This window comes from Triturus cristatus, chromosome 9, assembly GCF_964204655.1.
Source record: "Triturus cristatus chromosome 9, aTriCri1.1, whole genome shotgun sequence".
Lineage (NCBI taxonomy): Eukaryota > Metazoa > Chordata > Amphibia > Caudata > Salamandridae > Triturus > Triturus cristatus.
The window spans coordinates 1,554,747-1,580,109 of record NC_140592.1 but is presented as its reverse complement, the minus strand read 5'-3'; the positions used below and the strand labels follow the sequence as shown (position 1 = coordinate 1,580,109).

Genomic DNA, 25,363 nt, shown 5'->3' with positions numbered 1-25,363 from the left:
CAAGAGATTGCTCTTCAGTGCCTTGCATAAAGGGAGCTCCTGGGAGATGCTCTTCAGTGCCTTGCATAAAGGGAGCTCCTGGGAGATGCTCTTCAGTGCCTTGCATTAAGGGAGCTCCTGGGAGATGCTCTTCAAATCACGGGGTAGCAAATGCCATCCCTTGCAAGCCAGCAGTGAGAAAGAGTAGCCCTGTCAGGTTAGTAGATACCACAAGCCACTAACCTTCCGGAACAACCCAGCAGGGGCGATGCTAGACACCCACCTCCCTCATGCACAGACACCCAGCGGGACGGATAACACAATCCCCTGTAAGCCTGTCCATAGGGGAAAAGGGATAGGGAGAAAATAACAAAACTCTCATGGGAAGTACGAGAGGGCCTGTCCTGAATGGGCACACACCACAACAGAAGATCCTATGTGTGGAAAAAAGAAAAGTGATTAACCAGAGAACAACCCGGTACATACAAACTGAATACTAAACATGTATGTAATCAATATTCACCACTCACTTCAATACTGTCCCTCTGGCCTTGGAAGGATCAGACAAACAGGTCCCAGTCACTGTCACACCAGAAAGGATGTCTGCAAAAGTAAATTCTCCACGGCAGGTCGAGGGAATCAGAAGAACACACAGAACCTGTGTGTGATACTCAATATCAAAGTACAGGGAAATTGTCGCACTCCTCGTGCATGAACTGGAGTAAAAATAACCAAAGAGCACCGTGCGTGAGTGAAAGTAATAAAACGACCGGGAAGTCGCACTCCTTGTGCGAAACGAAGTATCAAGGAAAACAAACCAAGAAACAAAATAATAGTGGACACTTCACAGCAGCTCTCCGTGCTTGTGAGTGAAAGGAGGGGAGAGCGGTAATGTTCTCAGGTGGAACACACCGTAGATTAACAGATCCGGCCAGAGTCCGTACAGTACTTGACTCGAGGAAGGGCCCACCTCACGAGAATCAGGAACCGCGGAAGCAAGGCAAGGCGTGGTCCTCACAGCACCACTCGGTGAAGGGTAGATGAAGAATGAAGGAAGCGGGAGAGAAGTGCGGGCGGATCCAGCAGTAGGGGTGGGCGGAATTTGCGTAGTCGCGCTACGCAAAGCTCTGCAAAATGGTAAAAAATCTCCGCGAGCACACAGAAATTCCGCAAACACGCGGAATTGCTTGTTCGCGATGCTTTTTTCCTGTTCGTGAACGCTGTTTGCATGCTCGGGGGGGAAATATCTCACGAACACGCATTTTGAGAACACGAACGAACAAGCAAAAAATTCCGCGAAGCCGCGGAACGCAGAATTTTGGGCAATTCCGCGTTCTCCGTGGAACGCAAAATTACCCAAATTCCGCGAGCACAATGGAATTTACCGCCCAGGCCTATCCAGCAGCATCTCTTCCGCTGAAGGCAGAACAATCCGGAAACCAACAAATAATGGCAGGCAGGGAGCGAGTCGATTAACAGGCACCGGCCTGCACGCTTGTCGGGGTAGAAATACACTTACCTCCTCCCCACGCTGGAGAAGCCCGGAACCCAGCAGAGAAGTGTCTTGGGACTTATAGTCCCCAGACCCACATTCATCCGGTCTCCAAACACACGCTCGCTCCATGCCGCCTACTACAGAATGAACTGACAGGGGCGTGTGGTGCAGGGAAGCGGCCAAAGTGCGTGATAACCATGACAGGCCCCACATCTGGCTTTTTCAAAAATGTGGCACTCTAGCTTGGAGCGCTGGCCAGGACCTAAGCGGGCGGATTGGATGATAATGATGAATCCAGTTTATCAAATACCGTGGGCCCAGTTTGTAGAAGAACCAATGCACAAAAACCAATGTCTTATAAAGGATCCTTTTCCTGCTAGGGAGCCAGAGTAATTCACAGTAACAGATTCATCCGTGATACCCAAGATCATTATGCCCCCAAGTGTAACCTGGCGGTTATTAATGCGTGGACAACTGTCCTGCAGGCTGTTAGTGGAAGGAAATCCAGAAAGTTTCTAGTTACAGAAAGGGTCTGAGAGTGAAGGAGAGCATCCGTCGCTGCTGCAGAAAGGGTCTGAGAGTGAAGGAGAGCATCCGTTGCTGTTACAGAAAGGGTCTGAGAGTGAAGGAGAGCATCCGTTGCTGTTGCAGAAAGGGTCTGAGAGTGAAGGAGAGCATCCGTCGCTGCTGCAGAAAGGGTCTGAGAGTGAAGGAGAGCATCCGTCGCTGCTGCAGAAAGGGTCTGAGAGTGAAGGAGAGCATCCGTTGCTGTTACAGAAAGGGTCTGAGAGTGAAGGAGAGCATCCGTTGCTGTTACAGAAAGGGTCTGAGAGTGAAGGAGATCACCTGTTGCTGTTACAGAAAGGGTCTGAGGGTGAAGGAGAGCATCCGTGGCTGTTACAGTAAGGGTCTGAGAGTGAAGGAGAGCATCCGTTGCTGTTACAGAAAGGGTCCGAGTGTGAAGGAGAGCATCCGTTGCTGTTACAGAAAGGGTCTGAGAGTGAAGGAGAGCATCCGTTGCTGTTACAGAAAGGGTCTGAGAGTAAAGGAGAGCATCCGTTGTTGTTACAGAAAGGGTCTGAGAGTGAAGGAGAGTATTAGTTTCTGTTACAGAAAGGGTCTGAGAGTGAAGGAGAGCATCCGTTGCTGTTACAGAAAGGGTATGAGAGTGATGGAGATCATCCGTTGCTGTTACAGAAAGGGTCTGAGAGTGAAGGAGAGCATTTGTTGCTGTTACAGTAAGGGTCTGAGAATGAAGGAGAGCATCCGTTGCTGTTACAGAAAGGGTCTGAGAGTGAAGGCAAGCATCCGTTGCTGTTACAGAAGGGGTCTGAGAGTGAAGGAGAGCATCTGTTGCTGTTACAGGAAGGGCCTGAGAGTAAAGGAGAGCCCGTTGCTGTTACAGAAAGGGTCTGAGGGTGAAGGAGAGCATCCGTTGCTGATACAGAAAGGGTCTGAGGGTGAAGGAGATCATACGTTGCTGTTACAGAAAGGGTCTGAGAGTGAAGGAGCGCATCCGTTGCTGTTACAGAAAGAGTCCGAGAGTGAAGGAGAGCATCGGTTGCTGTTGCAGAAAGGGTCTGAGAGTGAAGGAGAGCATCCGTTGTTGTTGCAGAAAGGGTCTGAGAGTGTAGGAGAGCATCCATTGCTGTTACAGAAAGGGTCTGAGAGTGAAGGAGAGCATCTGTTGCTGTTACAGAAAGGGTCTGAGAGTGAAGGAGAGCATCCGTTGCTGTTACAGAAAGGGTCTGAGAGTGAAGGAGAGCATCCGTTGCTGTTACAGAAGGGGTCTGAGAGTGAAGGAGAGCATCTGTTGCTGTTACAGGATGGGCCTGAGAGTAAAGGAGAGCCCGTTGCTGTTACAGAAAGGGTCGGAGGGTGAAGGAGAGCATCCGTTGCTGTTACAGAAAGGGTCTGAGAGTGAAGGAGAGCATCTGTTGCTGTTGCAGAAAGGGTCTGAGAGTGAAGGAGAGCATCTGTTGCTGATACAGAAAGAGTCCGAGAGTGAAGGAGAGCATCCGTTGCTGTTACAGTAAGGGTCTGAGAATGAAGGAGAGCATGTGTTGCTGTTACAGAAAGGGTATGAGAGTGAAGGAGAGCATCCGTTGCTTTTACAGAAAGAGTCCGAGAGTGAAGGAGAGCATCTGTTGCTGTTACAGAAAGGGTCCGAGAGTGAAGGAGATAATCTGTTGCTGTTACAGAAAGGGTCTGAGGGTGAAGGAGAGCTTGTCATCAATCTCGACTCCGAGGTTCTTAGCTACTGAAGTTGGAGGTGGGGGAGAAGGAAAACCCCCTTTTTCTAATTTTAAGAGGAGCATGCAGATGAGGCGTTGTAAAGAGTGTCCCCTTTTTCTTTTGCAGATACAAGGAACCTTTTGCAATGCTTCGGACTATTTCTCTGAAGATGAATGGAAGGTTCTGCAGGATTGGCAGAAGGAATTATACAGCACTGTGATGAAGGAAATTCACCAGGCCTTGATCTCACTTGGTAAGGTTACTCCATTGATTGATATCTCAGGATTTGAAATCAAACCAGTAAGTTCCTGGACTGCTCTTTCAAGAAAGAGCTCTTGGTCACCGGCCTTTGGTGCAGCCTGATGTGCCTTGAGGGCCCTGTGTGGCAGGTCGCAGTGGTGTAACGTAGGCCCCTTCAGCCCCGCGGTGCGGGGACCTCCCAGGCTTCAGGGCCCCCTTCAGCACAGTACGCTGGCCTGCGAGCTCCTGAGTACTAAATACATCAAGCTAAATTTACAAATATACACATTGTCAACAACAAGACAGACCGACATTCTATTGAACAGTTATAGATTATCCTTAGGGTAATTTTCTTCTTGTTGTAGTGTCACCACTAGGAATTCGTTACAGTGCTTCTGTGTAACGTAGATAAGTGTAAATAATATGATGAAACCTGGGATAAGCGAAAACAAGGCTATTTTTGAAAAACTCTGTCCTGTTTGGGACCATTGGTCTTGATAATGTTATATTGAATATCGAATTTTCTTGTATTGCTCATTAATTGGGACTAGGATAATCTATAACTGTTCAATAGAATGTCTGTCTGTCTTGTTGTTGACAATGTGTATATTTGTAAATTTAGCGTGATGTATTTATTGGTTGGATAAGCTAGCCCATTCTTATCTATGTATAGTATGTTTTATATTTGTTGTAAGTGTTTCTTTTATATGTATATTTATTTGTTTGTATCTAACATGGATTGATGACCAAGAGATTAAATGCATCAAGGGCCAAAGACGGAGTAGTATATGTATTAATGGCCACATTACTGTCAACTGACAAACAGAAAATGCAAAACTGGCTGCAGGTAGTAATGAACATTAATGGCTCCCCCGTAATCAACATAGACTTTAGAAAAAGACATTATATGCTGTGGTGTGGGAACCATATTGAAAAAAGTTACCTTCCAAACATGGAAAAGGACAAAAGACTTTAAAAAAGAAAGACTATAGGCTCCCTTGCTGTAGTTTTTTTTAAGACTGTCACATAGAGTTTCCATCATCAGATGATCCAAAGGCCTGTAAACAATATTCAGTCAGATCCATGCGAGTTCTTCACAAGAAATCATGACCGCGAAAGAATGAATGGGATTGATTTATGACATTCTGGCTCTAATGGATTTGTAGCTTCTGAAAAGTACTACACAAAGGCTTACGTAGAAAATATCCCATCTTCTAAAATCCAAATCAGCATCGACGTCCCAGACAAGGATATTGCGCAATGTCTTCCGGCAATTATAAGGATCAATTCCTTTGTGAAATAAGACTCATCAATAGCTCCAGGAAGTAATGATTATCAGTGGCCTCGGGCAGTGCATCCATAAATGACCAAGAGCAGCACGTACACGTGTGCCTCCGAAATGTCGTTGCCTTAAAGAGCATGAATATCAACGGCCCGGGCAGTAATGAGCATCAATGGCCTCAGGGCCAGATGTACAACCTGCCAAATAGTGCCTTGCTAATTGCGTTGCATTTGCGACTCGCAATTTGTTTGGCGCTATTTGGCATGTACAACAGTGTGTTTAACACTGTTAACGATTCCCAATGGGGTCGCAAATTGCGAGGCTCATGAATATTAATGAGCCTCTCGCAATTTGTAACCCCATTGGGAATGCCAGCCCTCCCAGGTATGGTGGCCTGCTGGGTTCAGCAGACCACCATGTCTGGGACTGCTTTTAAAAACAGCAGCTTTTTAAAAATAAATGCAGCCCGTTTTCCTTAATGGAAAACGGGATGCATTTAAAAAAAAAAAAAGTTTTTGTTTCATTTATTAAGGGCAGGTAGTGGTCCCATAAAAAAAAACATAATTAATGTAATTAGCAATTAATAACAATTAATTACCAATTAATAATTTATTAACAAATTAGTTACCAATAACAGTAAATACAAATCAATAATAAATGTATTATAATTAATATAATGATAAATCAATCAATTAATAAAAACTAATTACCAATTAATAATTTAACAATAAATTAATCAAAAATAAATGAAAACATATTAATTAATTAATTATAATTAAATTACTTTCCACCCTATTCCCCTATAAACCCACAACCTGCTCTAATACTAAAACGCAAAATTTGCTATTTTTTTAAAACTAATTTCTAAACATTTAATACATATATTTAAAATTACTAAAAATACATTACTAAAAATGTTAAACATACATTTAAAATACATTTTAAAATACATAACACTAATATATATATCTATATTATTAACAACGATATTTTTGCTAACGATATTTCTTACTTTGCTATTACTTACTTCGATATACAAAAAAACGATATTACTTACCTTAAGGTCAATATTCTGTTCACCAATATTCTTGACATCGATATTCTGTCCCTACGATATTAAAAACTTGATATTATTGTAGGTCGATATAAAAAAATTCGATATTTTGACTGCGCACCTCAGTGGCCATATGTAGTACATGCATAAATGTCCACTGGCAGTTTACGAGCATCAAGGGCCCCAGGGAAAGGCAGCACATAGGTCACAATGGTCACCGGTTGTTTAATATGGTGCAGCAAGTTGACACTTGTAGTGTTTGCCGAAGGAGTTGCACTTAGATTCAGCTCCATCATCTCACATGCTGCCAAATGATAAAATGTCAATAGTTGGCAAATGGCATAAGGAACTGTGGGCGTTCTTTTCTCTGTTTCCTTTTGATTCTAGGTCCCCTCATTGCTACCACTGTCAGTTCATTAAGAGCGAAAGACAAAGATGAACTGTGCTGCATGGAGGTTCAGGACTGCGAGACCGATCACAAGAGAAATCGGCCATCAAGTAAGTAAACCAACAGTTAACCGACATACCTGTTTTACAGTGCACACATGTGCATGCATACACCACGCACAAGCAGTCAAGCATACAGAAAAAGAAACGCACACCAATTCACAAATGCAGACAAACAAAATGCAATCACAAGTTATTTTCTTTATTTTTAATTAGAGCAGAACGTGTCACTTTACAAAGTACAAAAAAAAACCTTATACAAGTCATATTATTATACATCATAAATACAACATATCAGGAAAAGAAAATACACTATCTGTTAGATCTGGGGGTCTCTAGTTGGCAGAGGTAAGTATCTTTGTCCAAATAGTGACCCTTACTTCTAGTCATGGTAAGGTGGAAACACACTGTTGATAACCCCTGCTCACCCCCTTGGTAGCTTGGCACGAGCAGACAGGCTTATCCCCAAGGCAATGTGTAAAGTATGTGTACCAACACTCACAGTAACATAGTGAAACACCACAAATGGATGCCACACAACTTATTTATAAAAATATAAATATCTTTATCTTGATTAGGCAGAATCAAAAATTAGCTAGCATTCGCGCCAAGAATTTTCAATTCTATTAAGGACACGGAGGCGAGGATTATGCTTCTCTTTCTATTTATTGCTACCCACAGCAGCCAATGAAAACTTTGGTTACATGAAAAAACAACATTTCTCATGATGCATATGTCACATCACTTCCTGCAGGGCCCCATAAGAGCCAGCCATACCGGAACTAGTCCTCCTTCTTTGCTCCGAACAGAAGTCCAATAAGTATTAAAGTTCAAAAAGTATTAAAGTTCAACAACAACAGCTTCCAACGTGGAAGAACACCAGACCAGCTGGGAAACACGTCACTCCGTGCACCGGATCAATCCATCTTCTTGTCAGATCCTGAAAGAATAGAAATAAACAACCCGTAACTTCTGTCAAAACAGAGTATATACAACACGGGTGGGCAAAAATTACCTTACAGTAATTTAACCGGGTGGGATAATCCTCGCCTCCGTGTCCTTAATAGAATTGAAAATTCTTGGCGCGAATGCTAGCTAATTTTTGATTCTATTACAGGACCGGAGGCTTCGTATTATGCTAGTTTAACGCTGATTAAAAACAACAGAGGATATATCACCCACCGGTTTATAATAAAATTGTTTAAACGTGGATTCAGACGACCAGTCTGCAGAACGCATGATATCTTGCACCGTAGAACCCAGCATGAAAGTCTTAGAGGCCATGGCGCCTCGAACAGAATGTGCACCAAACACGTGGGTATCCACCCCTGCCTCTTGCATAACATTTTTCAGCCATCGGGCTATGGTAGCCACAGTAACAGGTTTATACGGTTTTTGCAGAGCAATTAACAATTGTACCACCCCATTAGGCCTGAGAGACCTGGTACACTCCTCGTAAGCCTTGAGACATTGAACCACACAAAGTTTAGCATTATCTGGAAAAGCATGATAATCCACACTACGTGACAAGGTTTTAGTTCTAGACGTAATATTAAACGAAACTCCCTCTGGAGTAAATACTCTACCTGTAATATCGAGCGCTTTAACATCCGAGGAACGTCTGCAAGCCGCTAGGCAAAGTAACATGGCCAGTTTGGCCGACAACTGTTTCCTGGACAACATATTGTTGTCCGGCCAACTATCGAAGAGGGACAGAACCAGCGTGACGTCCCACAAAGAGGAATACTTTGGTTTGGGTGGATTGGCTACTCTAATGCCCTTTAGGAGTTTACAGATTAAAGGATGGATCCCGACAGGCTTGCCCTCGATCTGAGAGTGGCCTGCCGAGATGGCGGAGCGGAAGTTATTAATCGAGCGGTAGGCTAAACCATGCGACGCCTTCTCCGAAAGAAAATTTACAATATAGGGTAATCCTGCCCCCACGGGATCCACATGTTGTCCCATGCACCAACGAACCCAGCATCCCCAGGCTGAAGAATATCGTTTCCTGGTAGAGGGGGCCCACGCTTGATTGATAAAGCTCGCAGCCTGGTCCGAAAATCCTGGCATTTGCCAACGCTGCCTGAAAGTCTCCAGGCCATCAGGGACAGGTGCCTCGATAGAACCATCGGGTGTGTCTCCCCCTGAGGGCCCTGGAGCATGGTCGAGGACCAAGGAATCCTCCTGGGGAAGTCGCAACTCGCCTCCATCAGCAACGGGAACCAAGGCTGCGACCTCCACAGGGGAGTCACCAGTATCACTTCTGCTCTCTGGCGCATCACCTGAGTGAACACTCGAGGAATGAGGATGAACGGTGGAAACGCGTAATTCAACTGCTGAGTCCACTCCTGTGCCAAGGCATCTGTCGCCAGCGCCAGAGGGTCCGGCCTCCAGCTGAAAAACTGCGTCATTTGACGGTTCAGCCTGGAAGCAAAGAGGTCGATCTCGCAACGTCCCCAAACCTCCTGTAGCCACTGAACCACTCGTGGGCAAAGTTGCCAGTCGCTGTAGTCCCTGAGGTGGCGAGAGTTCCAATCCGCCACCACGTTGGACTGCCCTGGAATGTACTCCGCTATCACCGATATCTGGTTGGACAGGCAGTAATGCCAAAAGGCTTTCGCTATCTCCACCAGCATCGAGGACCTCGTGCCCCCCAATTTGTTGATGTAGCGGACTGCCGATACGTTGTCCATCCGAAGAAGGATGCAACACGAGATCTGTCTGGGAGCCAACGTCCGGATCGCAAAGGATCCCGCGTGGAGCTCTAGACAATTTATGTGAAGATTTAACTCTTCTAGGGACCACCGTCCCCCTGTGGAAATATTTCCGCAGCGCGCTCCCCAACCCCAACGGCTGGCGTCGGACTCTATGACCACCTCTGGTAACGAGCCAAAGATTGCTCTGCCGTTCCATGCCTCGACGTGGGCCAACCCCCATTGCATCTCCTCTCTCACCTCCTGGGTAAGAGGGACGACGTCTGTGTAAGAAAGGCCCTTCTGTAGGTGTTGGATCTTTAGGCGTTGAAGGGCCATGTAGTGCAGGGGGCCCGGGAATATCGCCTGAATGGATGACGCAAGGAGGCCCACTATTCGGGCAATCCCCCTGAGTGAGACCATCTGTTTGGACAGGAACGAGCGTAGCTCCTTCTTGATATCCCGTAGTTTGGAGCTCGGAAGGCAGAGTTGGGCCGTCTGAGAATTTATGACAAACCCCAGAAAGTCTATCGTCTGTGCGGGAGAAAGGACCGATTTCGGTTCGTTGATCACGAACCCCAGATTCTGCAAAATATGAATGGTCATGCGCAAGTGTTGAGCCACTAGCTCCGGAGATTGCGCCATGATGAGCATGTCGTCCAAGTAGACAATCATGCGAACCCCTTGCTCTCTGAGGTAGGCCACGACCGGCTTCAGTACCTTGGTGAAGCACCACGGTGCTGAGGAAAGTCCAAAAGGAAGGACCAAATACTCGTACCACCGGTTCCGCCATTGAAATTGAAGGAATCTGCGATGGGGACGATATATGGGAACGGACAGATAAGCGTCCTTCAGGTCCAGACGAACCAACCAGTCCCCTTGCTTCAATAGATCCGCCAACAGATGGATGCCCTCCATCTTGAAGTGTTTGTACGTTAGAAAGTGATTGAAATCCCTCAAATTGAGTACCAACCTGTAACCGCCTCCTTTCTTCTGCACCAGAAAAATATTGCTGCAGAAGCCGCGAGGGCCCTCTTTGCAAGGAGCTATCGCGCGTTTCTGCAGCAATCCATCTATTTCTGAATCTATAAAATCGCACTCGATTTGGGAAAAAGAAAGCTGCCTGGGGCGCTGTACCTGACGGAGTGTCTGAAAAAACTCTAGGTGGAACCCCTGAACTGTCTGTAGTACCCAAGCGTCTTGTGATATCTGAGCCCAATTGTGAAAGAAATGCCGAATACGCCCCCCCAAGGGAAGAGGAAATAAATCTGGAGCGCTCACCTGAGGACTCTGCGGCTTGGAACCCCCCACGGTAGGATCCTTTGTTGAAGCGCCGCTTGTTGAAGCGCTGTCTCGTGGGGTAGAATGTGCCACCACGGGTGGAGTCCCAATCACCTCTGCCGCGTCTGAAATCTCCGCGCTGGGGACCTTGGTTATGCTGACGGCCAAACGAGCGTCCCCGGCCTCGTCCGGCCCTGTTGAAAACACCGGCGTGGAAAACTCGCTTGATCCCGGCCTGAGCCTTGTCCAGGGTCGTGAATGTGCCCACATACTTTGCAACGTCCTTGACGAACCGGTCACCAAAGAGGTTACCGTCCGCCAGTGGCCCAGGCTCCGCCGCAGCCAGCTCTGTAAGATTGGCGTCCATGCGCATTAATATGGACTTCCTGCGCTCCGTAGAGATCGCGCAGTTGGCATTCCCTAACAGGCAGATAGCCCGTTGGGTCCAGCCCGCCAGCACGTGTGAGTCAATCGTGCTCCCCGATTCCTGTGCCTCCAGGGCCATTTCCAAAATCTTTGCTAGGGGCCCGACCACGTCCAGGAGCTTGTCTTGGCAACCCCGCCAAGCACGATCAATCCCTTTCTTGGGGTCCTTGGCGAACTTTTTCAGAAAAGTAAGCATGCTGGGGTCAATGTCCGGCGTCTCCGCCACTTTGTCTGAGAGGTCTGGTCTTGGGCATTCTGACCTTAGCCTGTTGCGCACCTCCTTATCAAACCCCTTACGTAAATTCTCATGTAAGTACGTGGCCACCTCAGGAGCCGGTAGCCAGTCCGATGATCTGGGGTGCACAATATCTGCGGGGTTGAAAGTAAAGGGTGTAGGAGCCGGGGGGAAGGCTCCGCATGCTTAGTCTTCCTGGACTTCTTTTTGGGAGGGGAGTCATCCGGGGTGTCGGAAGATGTGGACGTAGACTCTGTGTCAGTGTCCTGAACCTTCTCACGCTCTTTGATCGGGCGCGGAAGCGTTTCGTAGGAATCCGAATGCGGCCAAGACCTATCCCGGGGGTCACCTGACCTTCCTTCTGTCTGTTTAGGGAAGCCATGCTTCTTTGCAAACCTCTCCAGCTGCTTAGTGATGGGCTTTAAAGCCGTCGCTAGAGCTTGTTGTACAGTTCCCGGAACTGCTTTTTCTAGGGCCTTGTTGACCGACTCCTGGACAGAAGCATCCAGGGCCTCAACAATATTCTCTTCAATGGCAGGTCCTCCTACCTCCTCTTCATACAAGGCATCATCATCCTCCTCATAATGCACCCACGTATCCATAGTGGAACCACACTTGTATCGGTATTTGCTCATAAGGCAAGAGCAAGGAGGAAAATCCAAGGGGGAGCCAACCCACAGCACAGCAGCACCAGTACCTAGCTCCTCAGCAGCAGCTGTAGAACAATTATTACAGCCCACAGGGCATAGTGGAGCCAAAGAGCAAATCAAATCCAAGGAGGTGTGCTCCCTCCAGGCCCAGGTCGTTTTTGCAGCCAGCCAGGCGTCAGCAGTGCTCTTCGAATAAAACTACAGCCCAAATGCCTAAAAATGAAACTAATCGGGTCGTTTCGATGTGCGTAGCCCAAATCCAACTGAAAACAACCAGATTGGGCTACGCACGTGGAGACACGAACGAAACCAAAACTACCCGGCTCCTGGCATCAGCGGCGTACAAGGGAAGCCTCAGCGCCCATAAACCATAAATTTTGAACCCGCCGAAGGCGGGACGGTACCGGTGCTGAAAAGGAGTGAAGCGCAAGCTGGCACATGCGAAGCGGCCGAGCGCCGCGTTAGATATCCTCACTGCAAGTTAACGCGCATTCTCGCCTCGGCCCGCTCGCCGTCAGTAATGCCCCCAAGCTCACCGCGCTCAACCGCGGTGACCACACAGCGCCGCAGCGCGATTCTGAAAACCTTCACACTCGAAGGTTGCGGACAAATCAGGGCGCTCTCGCCGTGAACATACACATTAGCATAGCACAAAGCGGCTGTCCATGAACATACCCATTAGCATAGCAATCGCTAGAAGAAAGCGCATTTCAATCATAAATCAATCATAAACCAATGATATCCCAATTAAAATCGGAGCTGTCAACTTAACTGTCTGCGTGAGCAGCAAAGAAAGAGAGAGGACTAGTTCCGGTATGGCTGGCTCTTATGGGGCCCTGCAGGAAGTGATGTGACATATGCATCATGAGAAATGTTGTTGTTTTTTCATGTAACAAAAGTTTTCATTGGCTGCTGTGGGTAGCAATAAATAGAAAGAGAAGCATAATACGAAGCCTCCGGTCCTGTAATAGAATCAAAACGACATAACACCAACATACACAATAAAAGTTATTTTAAAAGCAAAAGTTCTCTTGTAGGGTTCTTTGCAATGTTCTTGTAAAAAGAAAAAGAATAAATGTGCTTGTAAAAGTAGTAGTCCTTTCAGGCAACTAGAATATGCTAAACAAACAGACTTCCAATGAAGTTAGCACAAGTTAATTACTCCCAGCACCCGTTCACTAGCTCTACGATCCCTTATGGTAAAGGTATGCCCCAGATCGGCTTTGGCGTGAAATAAATATTCTCCCGGTGGTCTGTGTGCACCAGCCCTTTCTCTCACAGTAGGCGGGAGGCCGAGAGCGCTCTCCCGCAGAACCGCACCCCCGTCCCTAACGGTAACACAACTACGCTCCTTTAACTGATTGGAGCGGTTACCTGGGTGCGCGGTCTCTTTCAGTCCTTTGGTTCCACAACAGCTGGTCGCCGGGACACCCCCTGCAGTTGATGAGCCCCTTGTTGCCAGGCAACTCCCCGCGCTGAGTCCAATCCCTTTTTTTAATTTTTTTTAAAATTATTCCCAGAGAAGCAAAATTCAATTAACCACAAGACTCAAAACATAATATTACTTTACAATGCAAAAAAAAAAAACAACCACAAAAAGGATAGAGACAAGAGACGGAGAAATACAAAGGAGTACGCAGAAAATAAATGAACAAAGCAAAAGAAGCAGAGAGAACATTAGACAAACAATCACCAGGTAGAGGGGCAGAGCCAAACAATCAGAACACATCATTATTACTCTTTTCACTATTACTCCATGAGGGGGCCCCATACCTGCCAACCCCGTTTTCTTCCTTTCCGGCCTTTACATTTATATAATGCCACCTCCATATTAAACACATGAAAAAGTCTAGCGTACCACTCCTGATATGTGGGAGGGTCCGCGTCCTTCCATTTTGCAGCCATCAATATGCGAGCTACTGCGGTTATCATAAAACAAAAATATACTTGTGATAACGCCAGCTGTAAAGTCTCATCACAGCCAAGTAGCATCTAAGTAGAGGTTAAAGGAACCGTCCGCCCAATACTTTGATGCAGGAATTTTTCAATCCCTTGTTTCAACATATCCAGTTTATCACATACAGGAAACATGTGAACCATATCTGCAGGTCCCTGTCCACACCTTGGACAATAGTGGTTTTCCCTTTTCCCCCACGCATACAGTTTTGCTGGAGTAAAACATAATCTAAATGCCATTTTAAAATGTTGTGCTTTGAGATTGGCAGATAGAAAAATCCTTTTAGACAGTTTTAGAGATTTACACAAATCAACATCCTGATTCTCTATTTTATCTGCCCAGACACTTTCAAATTTAGCTATATCGTCTGGATTCGCACTCATCAGTATAGAATATAGATCTTCAATACGAGACAGCCTGCCCAATGAACATTCTACCAACGGGATTCGAGCCAGATCAGTAATCTGCGAGACAGCAGGTTTAAATATCTCCCTCATTTGTATATATTTAAGGACTGAGCTGGAGTCTATCCCATACCGTTCCTGAAGTTCTCCGAATGGTATTACCCCGTTCGGATTTATAATGTCCCTTAAGTGATTGATTCCAGCTTATTCCCACCTTCGACCTGTTTCATCATATAATGGGCCAGGAAAAACTGATGATCGCCATAGGAGTAAGTATCTCTCAATCTTTGGGATGTTTAAGGTCTTACTGACCTTTTGTCAGACGTTCCACGCTGCTCTTAGGGGTTTAAAACGGGTTTTCTTGTAGTAGCTCCCTTCCAGCTGCCTAAATATTATCTCGGGTGCTGCATCTCCTATGGCAAGTTCATATATGGACGGAGGGGTTTCCCTATCCTGGCCTCATCTGGTAAATTCCGCCCCAATTTTGGTCATGGAACAAAAGGGTCATATGCTGCAGCGTTATAGCCCAATAATAAAATAAAAGGTTGGGGATGGCCAACCCGCCTCGGTCTTGTGGTAGAGTCATAAATTTCATAGACCTCCTAATCTTCTTATAGCCCCATATAAATTGTGCAAAAATCCTGTCTAATTTCTTTAAACAAATATGGGGGGTTCTAGCGGGATGCATCTAAGTAAATAAATGATTTTAGGGAACATTATCATTTTGAGGACGTTGCCTTTTTCCTATTATAGATAAATGTAGGTTATCCATTCTTTTTAGATCTCCACTTACCTTCTTTATGAGAGGGGCTGAATTAATATCCCATATAGACCCCACATCAGCAGCGATATTTATCCCAAGGTATGTAGCTGCCTCCGTCCTCCGTGGATCCTGACAGAGTATTTTTAGAGCAGTCAATCTTCGTTTATCGGTGTTTAAACCATATCCTGATTGTAAGCCGAATTCTGTGGCCCGGGATTCGATCCTTTCTATTGCTCCGATTGGGTCAGGGGTAACAACCGATATATCGTCAGCATAAGCTAACACTTTAGTGCTGTATCCCCTGACCACCACCGGTTTGATTGCCTGATCATTTAACATTGATCTTATTAGGGGATCTATATAAAGGGCAAAAAGAATTGGGGAGCAGGGGCAGCCCTGTCTTGTACCGCGAGCTATTCTCTCCCTTTCAGACTTCCTACAGCTCAGTTGTATTTTGGCATAGGATTCTATATACATTGCTCGAAGGGCCATTAGTATACATGGGCCGAAACCATTAGTTCCTAAGTTGTTCCACAGGTATGCCCACTCAACCTGATCAAAAGCTTTCTGGGCGTCTAAAAGGATCAGAGACCTTTGTTCTCCTGAAGATTCCGCTAAGTTGAATAAAGATATTACCCGTTGGACATGGTCTACTGTCCCTCGACCTGGGATAAAGCCATGTTGCCATGGACTTACCGAGGAGGCTATTATTTTTGCCAATCTAAGCGCAATAATCTTTGAATACAATTTCTTATCGGTATTTATCAGAGAAATTGGTCTGTTTGATGCTGGATCCTCTGGATCCTTTCCCTTCTTCAGGAAGATGACTATATTGGTCTCCTGCCAGGATAGAGGCGGGATCCCCTTTTGCTGTACAGCCAGAAACAGGTCTAGTAGAAGGGTAGCTAATTCTATCTGTAAAGCTTTTTATATCTCCATCGGGATCCCGTCAGGACCTGCCACCTTGCCTGAAGCCATTAACCTCATTTATTGTGATATCTTCTTCTAACTCCTGTAAAATAGGGGGCATTACATCTATTCCCGTACCATTTGTTGTCACTCTACTATCTCTAGAACTATACAGATCTGTATAAAATTCTGCAAATAGTTTTAATATTTCCTGAGGTTCAGTAGCCATTTCGCCATCCTTTCCCTTTAACTTTAAAATATTATTTGCCGCTGCCCTTTGTTTTAGACGGAGTGCCAGATGCTTTCCTGTGGCCTCCCCATATTCGTAGTTATCCCTAGCACGAGTTTAGAATATTTCTGCTGCCGTTTTATTATACATTCCATTAATTTTAGCTTTCGTTCTTATAACTTTTAATTCTAATTGGACTTGTTGCTCCTCCGGTCTTTGGGCAATAGCCTCCATATGGTTCACCTCATATCTGGACAACTCTTCTATTACCTGAGGTATTTCCTCTCTCTGTCTCTCCCTTTGAAGCCCCACATAGCTGATTATCTCCCCCCTATGCCCTGCCTTAAACGCATCCCAAACATTTTCTCTAGATGTACTATACCTATTCATATAAAAAAATTGCCGGGTCCATCCCCTAATATGGTCTATGAATCCTTCAGTGGCCAAGAGTTTCCTATCAAAGGACCATTTTGTAAATGATCGCTCATGGCCTTGAGCCTCTATTTCCAGTATTAGAGGGTTATGATCCGACAGAACCTTGGGTAGTTTCCTAATATTAGCTCCGTCTATGAGAGATACTGATGCATAAAAATAATCAAGCCTGACATACTTTCTATGTGGGCAAGAAAAATATGTATAACCTGGGTCCCCTGCTTTTTTATAAGCCCACATATCAACAAGTCCATGACTATCCACCAAAGCCTCTAATGCTTTAAAGACTTGTGGATTTCTACCCTTATACCCTCCTCTAGAAGAGTCACTTACATCCAGATGGATATTAAGGTCCCCACAAATAATGAGAGGGGCCGGCCAGGAGGCTAATTCCAGTTCTAATTCTAATAGCACGTCTGGGTCATCTAAATTAGATCCATAAATTGTACATATTGTTAACCCAGTAGATATTGAAGCCATTGCCCACCTGCTCCATTTATCAGATAGCGTGTGCTTGATGGGTGGCATCCTATTAGATACATGAATTGCAACGCCTCTAGTCGTGGTGGATTGGGATGAACAAGTGACCTGGGTATACCCCGGGATGAGATTAAGATTTCTATTCTACCAGGGGATATGGGTTTCTTGTTGACAAATAATATCAGCGCCCAGTGATCGCAGTGCTTCCCCTCCCCTACCTCTCTTGCCCCTATCATTCAACCCACCAATATTTATAGAGCAAATAGTCATCCTACCCATATATGTAGTCCCTTTCTCCTTTCCGCCTGGTTGCAAATTAGACCCTTTATTCAAATTGGCTCTCATTATCCTTTTTACATTCCACCAGTGACCTGCTTCTATGGTTTTTTTTTTGCCACCCCTTACCCCTCTACAACCCCACCCCTCACTCACTCCCTTCCCTGCCCTGTGAAGCAACAGAACTGTAACGGTCTGTGGATGATGAGTGGTGGCACCCTCCCAGCAGTGACATTAGTAATACTTATATGTGACTTTGTACAACCCCCATGAGTCAAAAAATAGAAAATAGAAAAAAAATCTCCTTCGATCTTTGTACCTCTCCGGCCCTGAAAACCAACTTAACATACAAAGAGGACAAGCAGCTTTATCTTAATTTGACCCTTTGTCCGAACCCTAATTGCTCAGGGTTACAACTCTGGCCATACAGACCGTGCCCCATAAGTCAGACTCAAGTTTCAAGGTCTAAGTTACGGGATTTCAGAAACATTTCCCTCCTGTGTTTAAAAACTCCTTTGCTTTGATTTCTGATGTAAAAAATCTGGTCTGACGGGCCGGGCTTAGGAGAAAGGCCTGTGCACCTTTCTCCTAGAAAAGATTAATCCTCTGGCGCAGACGCCAGCGACGTTCCACCATAATGTGGCAAAATATGGTCTAGAAAAAAAGAGAACCCATCCGCGGGACGCTGTGCTTCTGGTCGTGCTTTTTCAAACACAGTTTGTCTGAGCAGGTAGTTCCCGAAATAAACCAGGATAGCCCGTGGTTTGGCGTATGGACGGACTGGCTGTCGAAGGGTCAATGGGACTCAATGGGCCCTTTGTATTTCTTGAGGCCAGTTCCAGCCCTCCAATTCTGCGAAAGAGTTCTGCAGTAACTGAACCATATAAATGTGTGCATCTGACCCCTCTTTTCCCTCTGGGATACCTAAAAAGTGCAAATTGTTTCGCCTCTGGCGATTTTCGCTGTCTTCCAATTTCCACTGGCTGTCCACTAATTGCGCCTGATGGGCTTCCACTTGCCCCCTGGAACCTGATATGTCCATCTCGAGTCAGGCTGTTCTTGATTCAAGCTCAGTCATCCGATCGCTGATAGTATTGCAAGTTTTTGCAACTTTCCTCACTGCTCCTTGAAGCTTACGGGTGCCATTCTGAGAGCGTTTACTCTCCATACGGGCTTCTTCCCGATGAGCTACCACACACTGCAGAATGGATTCCAGTGTAGGGAGTATTGCGGCTGATAGATCTTCCCTTGGGGATTTATTACTGCCCCCGACCAATTGATCTCCAAGAGAATAATCCCACCTCAGATCTCTTTGCCTCTGACCACTCGTTCTAGCTACTTTGGAAAGTGTCTTCCGAGTTGCGGCGCAATTATCCTTTCCACCAGTAACACTCCCAGCTATGCTATCAGCCTCACTTGTGTCAGAATTAGACCCTGTATCTGTCCCTCCTTCTGACCATGTAGCATCAGAGAGTGAAAAGTAGTCATTTGCCTCCAAATCATTTTCCCTCTCGCTGTGAGCCTGTGGGGTTCTATGTACTTTGGATTGCCCCCGGGTTTTAGCCTTCCCCTTTGGTCTTGAGTAGGAAGATTGTGCACTGCTCCACCAATTGGATCATGCGCCCCCTTACTTAGGCCCTTTTCCCCCCATGTTCTTTCCTTTCTTAGCAATAGTCTCTTTTTTTTATTGGACCAAAGGTTTACTTGTTTCTCCTTGAGAGGGCTCTATATGTCCAGATGTCGCTATGTCTTGCCTTTCCACTCCACTAGCAAACTTTCCCACAGTCTCTTCAACCGGCTCCACTTCCTGAGCGGCTTCTCCCCCACACAGTAATTGCTCATTGTTAGGGTTCACCTGGGGTCCTGCCTCAATCTGTACATTACTATGTACATTTTTTGTCCCATCCTCAAGGGGTCCCCCCAGCTCCCCTCTGTCCGTCCATGTCTTACCGGCTTGTGTTGGGAGCTGTATTGGGCACTGGCTGCTCTGTCCCCCTTCCTCCGGCGTCTCTGTCGTCTCTGTCTGGTTGCTCCTCTGATCCGCAGAGCTACTACCTGCTCCCCTGAGCATTTCGATAACGGTCCGCTGTGGCTGGGGCTGCGCGCCCGTGCCCCTCCCCTTCCCTTCCCTTCCCGTCCGGGAGAATATCCGGGCGGGTCCTCTGCCTCCGCCCCTGCGCCGCAATGAGAGCCAACTCCGATTCACCCATGCACCTCTGAGGGGATTCCTGGGGGGCCACGTGGACTACCGCACCTCTGCCCTTCGTTCCGGTCTTCGGGCCCATACTGCAACTGCGGGAGCCGTTTTCTCCACTCGACGCCGCAACACTGCTCAGCTCCTGCTCGAAGCCTCTGCAGCCAGCAATCAGCTGCTCCGCCACTTCAATCAGAGCCATGACCCAGCCCTTCAAACCAGGTGAGATGACACAGGCATTTAACCTTCTGTCTGCCACTTGGAGGCTTGTCATATCTGTCGTTTATTCCTTTTTTTAATTCACTGAAGTGCCGTCACCCTGGGAGCCACCATCGACCGACTCACTCGGCCGCCATCTTGCCTCCGTCGGGCAGCCTCCATCTCCTGCTCTTCCCACTGAGTCCAATCCCAGCGCGGCTCCTCTCTGATGTCGGCGGGGGAATTGAAACAGTGCTTCCGAGGCTCCCGGGCCGGCGGTGGTGATTTTCCGGCACACGGCGCTTCTCTCCGGTCACGGCCGGCAGCCCACACAGCGCTTTTCCTTCACTAAAGAAATCAGACTTGTTGGCTGACGTCTCGGGCCAACGGCGCTGATTTTCAACCACACATCGCTTCTCTCCGGTCACGGCCGGAAGGCCACACTGCGCTTTTCCTTTACTCTAGAAATCAGGCTCGTTGGCTGGCGACTCGGGCCGGCGGCGGTGACGGCCTCGCAGATTTTCACAGTGCCCCGACACGGGCACACGCGCACCTCGATGTAGGGGTGAGTTAAAAAGCCAAACACCCTTAGTGACACAGGTGGAGAAACCCTTTTCAGAAACACCGGCTCCACATCGCACACCAGCTGGACACAAGCGCCTGCACGCAGTGCCTCTCGGAATTCATTGAAACTTTTATGACCCTGTGTTTCTCATAACAGGAGGCCAGCTCTTCTCAGGCCCTTGGAGACAGGTTCACCTCAGAGGGGGCAAAAGCACACATCACAGCTCCTCTTCAAGCAAGGGGGGACACAACACACAACAGAAAGTCCCTTAGTCCTCTTCCTCAGCAATAACAGCAACTGCAAGTCAGCTCCCAGACACTCAGCAATGGCAGCACTTTTCCTGAGTCTTCCTGGTTGTTCTTCTTTGGCAGGTATTCCTTCTTGATCACAAAGTTTTACCTAGTCTAAAGTTCAGGGGTTTTAGCTCTGATATTTATACCCCAAAAGTCTTTGTTCTTCATGTGTGGGGGGTCCTGGACCCAGTCCAAACCAGTTCTGGGTGGACTCTGCCAGTGCACATCTTCTTCCTTTGTGAGTGTGGACCAGGGCCATCAGACGCACCGCAGGAGGTGGAGCCAGCATTGTGGAAGGCAGGCACAGCCCTATTCAGACCCTGGTGCTACTCCTCCCACCACTCCAAATGCAGATAGGTCTATTCAGCCTAGTGCTGACTCACCCAGCCTCCTGGAGCCACCCCAGCCCCCGTCACTCACAAACCAGACAGTCAATTCACAAACAGGCAGAGGCACACAGAAAGGTTGAACAAGAAAATAGCCACTTTCTAAAAGTGCTATTTTCAAACACGGAATTTAAAAACCAACCTCCCTAAAATATGTGTTATTAAATTCTGAGTTCAGGGATACCAGATTCCAAATTTCTATCTTGCTGCTATGGGAAGATATGCAACAAAGAGCCCTTCGAGACCTTTCTGCAGACCCCTTGATTACGATTAAACCAGCGGACAAGGGTGGGGCTATTGTGATTCTTGACACATCGGATTACAGGACTGAATGCCTCAGACAACTGGAAGACCGCCGCTTTTACTTACCACTAGCAGAAGACCCCACTAATAGATTACAACGAATTATTAGTGATATGTCGGAGGAGGCACTCTGCGAAGGTTGGATCACCACCAAAGAGTCTCAGTTCCTACAAACCAAATTCCCCATCATGCCGTATTTTTACATTTTACCCAAAATACATAAAACCCAAAGACCACCGCCCGGGAGACCCATCATTTCGGGACAAGGAGCGATTCTGGAACCTCTGTCTACATTCGTAGATTATTTTTTGAGACCCATTGTCAGCAAGATGCCTACGTATCTCCAAGATACGAAAGATGTATTACGTCTGTTACCCACCATTGATTTTGATATGAACACGGATTTACTAGTCTCTTTTGATGTAGAGGCGCTTTATACTTCCATCCCCCAAGATGAGACTTTGGAGACAGTCTCCGCGATTTTACATGAAACCGAACTGAACTCCATCACTCCGGTTCATTTCATTATGGCATTGGCCAAACTCGCCATGAAAGACAACTTTTTCAAATTTGAAGACCAGATCTACTTGCAAGTCTCCGGGACCAGTATGGGCAGTATTTTTGCGCCTAGTCTGGCCAATCTTTATGTCCATTCCTATGAACAGCAACACATCTTCAATCCAACTAATCCGTTTCTTCAGTCTATCCGATTGTGGAAACGTTACATCGACGACGTGTTGGTGGTTTGGAGAGGTGACCGTGAGTCGATCCATCTTTTTCCATCAATGGCTTAACACCAGAAACCAGTTCCTCAAGTTCACAGTTGAAATTGATGACAAAAGGTTAGCCTTTTTAGATCTGTCTATCTTTGTCACCCCCACAGGTTTGGAGAGTGAGCTCTATCGTAAACCTATGTCTCGTAACTCTCTATTACGATATGACAGTCAACACCCCAAATCATTAAGGGACAATTTACCCTTTGGACAGTTCCTGCGAGTCCGTAGGAACTGTTCGACTGTTAATACTTTCAGGAAACATGCTGAGGCCCTAACGGAACAACTGGTCTCTAGACAATATCCTCCGAGATTAGTGAAACGTTCATTAAAGCGGGCCACTAACAATCATCGTCAGGCGCTTTTGGAACCCGCTTTTGAGAAACCCACACTTGAACGTATGACGTTTGTCACCACTTTCAGTACGATGGCTAACAAGATACAAAAAAGTGTCCGAAAACATTGGCGTATTTTGACCTCTTGTGATGGATCGTTGGCACCTCCATTGTTCTCTTTCAAGAGATCTGGAAACATACGAGATCGTCTAGTACATACCCGCCCGAAAACCACTCCTCAGAGAGCGGTAGGCACTCTATGGGAGCTCCCCGCAGTGACTGGCCACTTCCCATGTGGTAATTGCTCCATTTGCCCACAAACGACACATACCACCTCCATTGATATAGGCACCAACAGACCTTGGGTGCAAAAGAGGTTTACCAATTGCAACAGTGACAATCTCATTTACTTACTCACTTGTCCATGCCAATGCAATTATGTGGGTATGACAACTCGTAAAGTAAGGACTCGTATGTTAGAACATAAGAGTTCATTCAGATGCAAGAAATCAACTACCAGACTAACCAGACATTTCATTGAAAATGATCACAAGGCAGAAGACTTTTTGTGGACAGTGCTCGAAAAACCGCTGATACCATCACATATCGTTGATATCACCAAATACCTCTTCATAAAAGAGCAGAAATGGGTGTTTAGACTACACAGTGATGTCAGGGGCCTGAATGACGACATCCCCTGGACCACCATATAAAATGGTTCCTTTTCCTTCATTCAGTATGCCCTGTCACTTTGGAACCTGTATGTGGCTTTAGAAGGTACGGCACAGTCCCCAGTCATGGCCTACGACGTTAGGTACGCTCTGACATCACGACACCACAGCATGCCCTTAAGGCTCGGGACTGTGCATGATATTAAATGTCCCAGCATTCCATCACATCGCACACTAGGCTTGGCAATGCACCTTTATCAACCATAGATGCTAACACTCATTACTATTCCTTTGTCATCGTCCTGGAGTGCCGCATAATAGTGACTAACTAAGAAAGAATAATGTTTTTACGCTGTTTTCATTTGGCTTTCCCACTAAGTAATGAGGGATTTACATACAAGTACTCAAGAGATAGAATATACACCGGTACATCTGCAACATAGCTTTATAATATTCTAAATAGTTCAAAAATTATAAACCAGACATTTCATAGCTAATGCTACAGTGCATATTCCCATCGATCCGTTTTTAAATTTTAAGGCGCTAGTCACATCTCCAGCGCGTCGAATACATTTACGGACTACAGACGCCTCCATTGTGACGTCATTTTGTAGTCCTTGATGTGTCCCGGCCTCAATCATTTACTAACCTCACAGACTGCCACATTGGAAGCATATGAGGCTTCTCTTGGCCTCGTGAACATGCCCTATTGAATATTTGGGTCATCTCGCTAGTTTAAACTGTAACGCGCGAGTTACATCTTCAGCGTGTAATCCATAGATATGAACTACATAAGCCTCCATTATGACGTCACCCTGTAGTCCTGGCTGTTCTTCCGGTAATAGGCGGTGACGGACAGCATAATCTCCCGCGTTTTGAAACCTACGAGGCTTGTTGGGTCTATAAATACGCCGGTCTGAACGCCTGGGTTACCTCCCTCCTGACTCTGCAGCCACAACGAGGCAACGACGGATAGGTGAGCACTCTCCCTACTTTTATGAGCCCTATTATAGGTAACATTGGGCATTATGTGTGTTTATTTAAAGGCGAGGTCTTGAGGCTTAGTTCCTTTTTCTTAGCCAGTTCTACACGAGCTCTTTCACAAGACCTGAGAATGTTTGTCACACTCAGTCTGTCATTCCCCTCATGCCTCTAACTTTATAGAGAACCCTCTTTATCTGTTTCATAACAATAACACTTCACGATGAGCATTAGGGGTAAGCATAGAAGGCAGGAGATATTGTGTTTTTTTGTACAGTTTTTTTCATATAGTCTCTTCCCTTGGCTTATGGCATTTTATCTGAGCGTATGGGCGAGGGTCTCTTCCTTTGGTACGACATATGTGTGTTTTTACTCAACTAATAACAGCTACTAGTAGTTAACTACACTAGTACACCTATGAAGATGCATTAAGTGCTTGATGATCATTCTTCAAGATATTGGGAGTTTAATTTTTCTTCCACACAGAGCGGGGCCTCCTAGTCCTGAGCCAGGATCCAGGCGAGGTGAGGTCCGTTCCTCGATCACTACGGGTAAGCCCCCTAACACAAGGCTGGGTACGAACATAATAGTGGGAGTACTTTTATTTTATTTTAAAAGATTGAGACACTTTCCATTTGTTCTCTTGACAGATGCACGCTGCATCCTTTTGAGGCGGAGGATCTACCTAAGGTGGTACACAGTGCCACGTTTATATGATAGTGAGATAAATTTACTTTATTATCTTTATCTTTCCTTTCTATCACTATACATTTCACTTGTTTACAGTAGCGAAAATCTAACAACATAGGTCCTGAAGAAAGCCGCAGGGGTAAATGTATCTCATTTGGCTGAAACATATCGACCTCTTTATACAGCAGTTATTTGTTTAACACTGCTTTTTTGCACTGTTGTTTTATTTAGAATGTGAGACACATATTAAATTAGTAGTGTTTTCTCACAATTCTATTTTAATACACCACTTCACTGTCTTTTGTTAGCACTGCACTCCTTTCAATTGTTCTATCATCCTACTACGGTTGGTTTTCTTACTCCAATCCTCTGACAACCTTGGACCATCCTTGAGTGAAATCACTTCCATTTAGATGCTCTCTATGATCAAGAGAAGCATCTCATTTTGGATTGGATGACCAGATGATAAGATTGATCACACAGACAATTGATGGGTATCCAAAATTC

The 25,363-nt window shown here is 46.1% G+C and overlaps 1 protein-coding gene across 1 annotated transcript in view; it reads left to right on the top strand.

The window, feature by feature from the left end:
- Positions 1-25,363, top strand: part of LOC146797213 (uncharacterized) — a 118,958-nt gene that overhangs the window by 2,867 nt on the left and 90,728 nt on the right. Inside the window, exons 2-3 of the mRNA XM_085624171.1 lie at positions 3,836-3,962; positions 6,673-6,783. Of these exons, the coding sequence (XP_085480297.1) occupies positions 3,836-3,962; positions 6,673-6,783 (238 nt within the window). The remainder of the gene's footprint in view (positions 1-3,835; positions 3,963-6,672; positions 6,784-25,363) is intronic.